Consider the following 4,105-nt stretch of genomic DNA (forward strand, 5'->3'; position numbering starts at 1 on the left):
GGCCGCGGGAGTAGGGCGGGCTGCGCGCCGGCTCTGGCCCTGCCCTGCGGCCCGCCCTCGGCGTACCGGGCCTCTGGGCCACGCGCCAGCCCAAAGACTTCGGGTCTGGTAGCCATGTGTGGACCCGAAAGCGCCTTGTAGTCTTTGAAGCGCTCTGACATCTCAGAAGGGCTCTGTATTGCAAACTAAATCGAACCGCTTTGTAATCCCGGAAGCGCTTTGACGTCTCCCTCGTAGCGCCGTGCAAACCGAAGCGCTTGGCGATAGCGGAAGCACGTTGTGGGTCTGGAAACCAAACCGACGCCCTTAGTAAATCTTGGGTCGTTTTGAATAAGACGAAGCACTTTGGAATCGCGAACAGTCGAAGCGCATTGGCATCTCCGAAACCTTGAGAACTGTGATGGGCAGTGGAAAGAAGGGGGAAAGGTCAGTGAGGTGCCTGGCTCTGACCTGGCTTGCCCTCCTCAGGGGCCTCTGGGATGGCGGGGGTCTGCGGAGGTGTGAATCCAGGCCCCCTCTTTACTCTGCAGGTGCCCATGGCGTCGGAGCGGCGCAAGGTCAAGTACCACTGGAGCAGCACTTCGGAAGGGTGTCCCCGCAAGCGCAGCTGCCTCCGGGAGCCCCGTGATGTGGCCCCCTCCAGCCGGTCAGCTCCTAGCTCAGCACCGCGTTCAGGGGGGACCAGCAGCCCCAAGCGCCTGAAAGCCCAGAAAGAGGACGATGTGGCCTGCTTCCCGAGGTTGCCCTGGGGCTCTTCCTGCCGCAGAGATTCCTCCTCCTCTTCCTCCTCTTCGCAGGCCTCTGGGCCAGGTGTGGGCGGAGCTGCCCGCAAAGGCTGCCTGATTCGGAGCACACGGGGATTCCTTTCGTCCCGAGGATCCCCTTTTCGCTCTGCCGACAACTCTCTGGAAGAAATGGCTTCTCTAGAGGAGGAAGCGTGCAGCCTTAAGGTAGGTGGCTGGAGAGCCTTGCTGTCGGTAAGGCCCTTCCACGTGGCTTGAGATATTGGTGGCAGGAGACTAAAAGGGGTTATATCTTTAAAAATCTCTGGGGATCTTCCCAGGAGTCTCTTTACGGCAAACTCGGAAGACCCAGCAGTTGGTCAGGGGGCAGGCCCAAGTGCCCTTGAGAGGTAGTTTTCAAACTTGGCAGCACTTTAAAACTATCTGGAAAGCTTTAAAGTGCCTGCGCCTGTTTCTTATTCTCACTTAATTGGTCTAGGGTGGGGTCTGGGTTTCCATATTTTTAAATGCTCCTCAAGTAATTGTAACGTGCAGTTTAGGTTGAAGGCTCGCTGTGCTAGAAGGTGCATGGCAAGTTCAAGAGACACCGCTGTATTTATTTCAGTTGTAAATGTAAGGAATGGTGTCCTTGTACTTTAAACCTGAGTTACAGAACTGAGAATAAGAATTTGTTCTTGGTGTGGCTTTTCACCAGAGTTAAGGGTTTCTAGAAAGCATCTTGGGATTTTGCCTGGTGGGCTAGGATGGAGTTGGTTTTGAGGCTTAAATATTTAGCTCCCCATTAGGAACATGCAGAAGGGCTTCTCTGAGGAGGTACATTTCATCCACTCCTTCATTTTATATTAACTTAAAAAAAGATGGATAAAGTTTTCCCAGCCTTTTATTTTAAGGGGAGGGGGTAGTGGCGGCAAGGGGAGGTTGAATGTACATCTGTGAGAAGTAGAAGCAAATGTAATTCATCTCCCATGGTCTGCTGTTTCCCTGGTAGAGCAGGTAGTCCTAGCTAATGTTACCGGCCCTAGCGTGAGCTTCATCCTCACCTCCTTCTAGTCAGGTTTTGAACAAATTATTTATCAGTGGCCTAGATTGCCCCAGGCGGTGTTCTAGGGGCTTGGGATTGTCCTGGAACCCCACAGAGATCACTGGCCTCTCAGGAGTTTGCATTCCTGAGTTTGCAGCTTTGGGTCTTAGAAGGTGAGGAGTTGTGTACCGGAGGAGCGGAAGGAGAGTCTCAGTTGGGTGAGATGGGCTGCCTTCAGATAAAGTCATCCTACAAAAGACATCAGAGGCAATAAGGAGAGTGGGTTTATCTGTAAACGTAGGCTCAGTGGTTAAATTACGTGGACCTGAGATCTGATGAGACCCTGCAGGTCCCTGAGGTGAAGTGAGCCAGGTGTTTTCACTGTGCTCCTCCCACATCTCTTGGATGGCACATGGGTTTTTTCTTTTTTTGATGATGATTTCAGATTAAAAAAATTTTTTTTTAATTTATTATTGAGACAGAAGCAGAGCATGAGTGGGGGAGGGGCAGAGAGAGGGCAACACAGAATCCGAAGCAGGCTCCAGGCTCTGAGCTGTCGGCACAGAGCCCGATGCGGGGCTCGAACCCACGAACCGTGAGATCATGCCCTGAGCCAAAGTCGGACACTTAACTGACTGAGCCACCCTGGCGTCCCAATGATTTCAGATTCTTATGTCTTGGGCATAAGAATACATATTGAATATGATTCAGATGTAAGGTAAATAGCAGGCTTGGCCCGGACAGTTTATTCTTTCCATTAGTCTTGACAATATTCACTTGATTTGGGCACAGCATAAAGTAATATCAATTGATTTAAATTTTACTGCGGTGACAATGAAGCCTTTCAAGAGGGGCAGGAATGTCTGGTCTTTTAGGCGTGCCGCATTCCTGGCTCAGGCCGTCCTGCAGATTGGAAACCGAGATTTGATGATAGAGCCTCGGATCCAGGTGGGTCTGATCCCATTACGGACCCATCTTTATCTACTTTAGGCCTAAGGAGGCTTCTTGTGCCAAAAGCTATTTAATGGTTAACTGTGGAGCCAGGAGTAGTCCAGTCCTATCTCAGAAGTTGTGAGATTAGTGCCTTGCCTTTAGTCCGTAAGCTCTTGAGGGTTCCCGAGTGCCACATACTCTGCTGGTCGTGGAGCCGTGAGATGACTTCTGAGGAGCACACCTGCTGGGGAGACTGCCTCGTGATGTGCTGCGTGGAGCGTGTGAGCCCAGGATGGAGGCTGGAGAGCGAGGTGTGGGCAGGTCGCAGCAGGACTTTAAGTAGCCGAGGGAGCTGGGATTTTATTCTGAGCCATTAGAGGATTCTATAGAATTCCATCCACGAGGAAGGCAGATTAGCATCTTTGAAAGGTCACTCATGTTCTGTGAGGATAGAATATGAGGGTGTCGATACTATTAATCCTAATTGTTCCTCTCTAGTCCTGCTCAGGGTTGTCCCTATAGTGTTTGCTAGTTTGAGAACAAGGTGTGGTACCGGCCTCATGTTGATGAATTACAAAATGCCTTTCTTATTTTCCTCTCAGTCTGCACCTCTTCCCCGCTTGCTCTGTGGTGACGTCCAGCTCATTCGTCTAATAAGTCCTAAGTCCCATTGGCAAGCACAGCCCAGCGGGGTTCACAGAAAAACAGCATGTTCTTTTCCCAGGTCCTTCTGAGATCCCCTTACTTCTGCTTTCTACCCACCTATCCACCTGTTCTACATGAATTACGAAATGCTTTGTAAACTTGGAGGCCTACACGTTTGGCTTCGTGTGTGGGTCCCACATCATGTGTCTCCTCCCCAGCTTCAGCACTGAGGTCTCAGCCAGATCACAGAGTATTCACAGGGGAACCTGCTTGTTTGAGACTGTTCTGGCTGCGACAACAGTGCCACAGATTGGGTAGCTTATAAACAGTGGAAATGTATTTCTTAGAGTTCTGGAGGCTGGAGGTCTGAGATCAAGGGGCCAGCATGGTTGGATGAGGGCCCTTTTCTGGGTTGCAGATTTCTCCTTCTGTCTTCACATGGCAGAGGGGACAGGGGCCTCTTAGATGAGAGCACTAATCACATTCGTGAGGGCTCCACTTTCATGACCTAATCACTTCCCAAACCATCTGCCTAGTACCATCACCTTGGGGTTAGATTTCATCATAGGAATTTTGGGGGAACATACGCAGACCATAGCTAGATGGGGCAATTTGGAATCACTAGAGACTTCTGCCGGCTAGCCTCTTACTGTTGATTCCTTATTAGCTCTAGAACAGTTGTTGGAGAGGTTTTCTCAAATTCTAATGGTGGTTGATGATGTTCCTTTATTCTATAGAGAAGTTTATCTGTTGTGAGCACCTT

The 4,105-nt window shown here is 50.4% G+C and overlaps 1 protein-coding gene across 1 annotated transcript in view; it reads left to right on the plus strand.

The window, feature by feature from the left end:
* Positions 1-6: 6 nt before the first annotated feature.
* TATDN2 (TatD DNase domain containing 2) overlaps positions 7-4,105 on the plus strand; it is an 8,947-nt gene continuing 4,848 nt past the window's right edge. Inside the window, exons 1-2 of the mRNA XM_029917894.1 lie at positions 7-426; positions 531-950. Coding sequence (XP_029773754.1) covers positions 537-950 — 414 coding nt within the window. The 5' untranslated portion in view covers positions 7-426; positions 531-536. The remainder of the gene's footprint in view (positions 427-530; positions 951-4,105) is intronic.

The sequence above is a fragment of the Suricata suricatta genome, chromosome 12 (assembly GCF_006229205.1).
Source record: "Suricata suricatta isolate VVHF042 chromosome 12, meerkat_22Aug2017_6uvM2_HiC, whole genome shotgun sequence".
NCBI lineage: Eukaryota > Metazoa > Chordata > Mammalia > Carnivora > Herpestidae > Suricata > Suricata suricatta.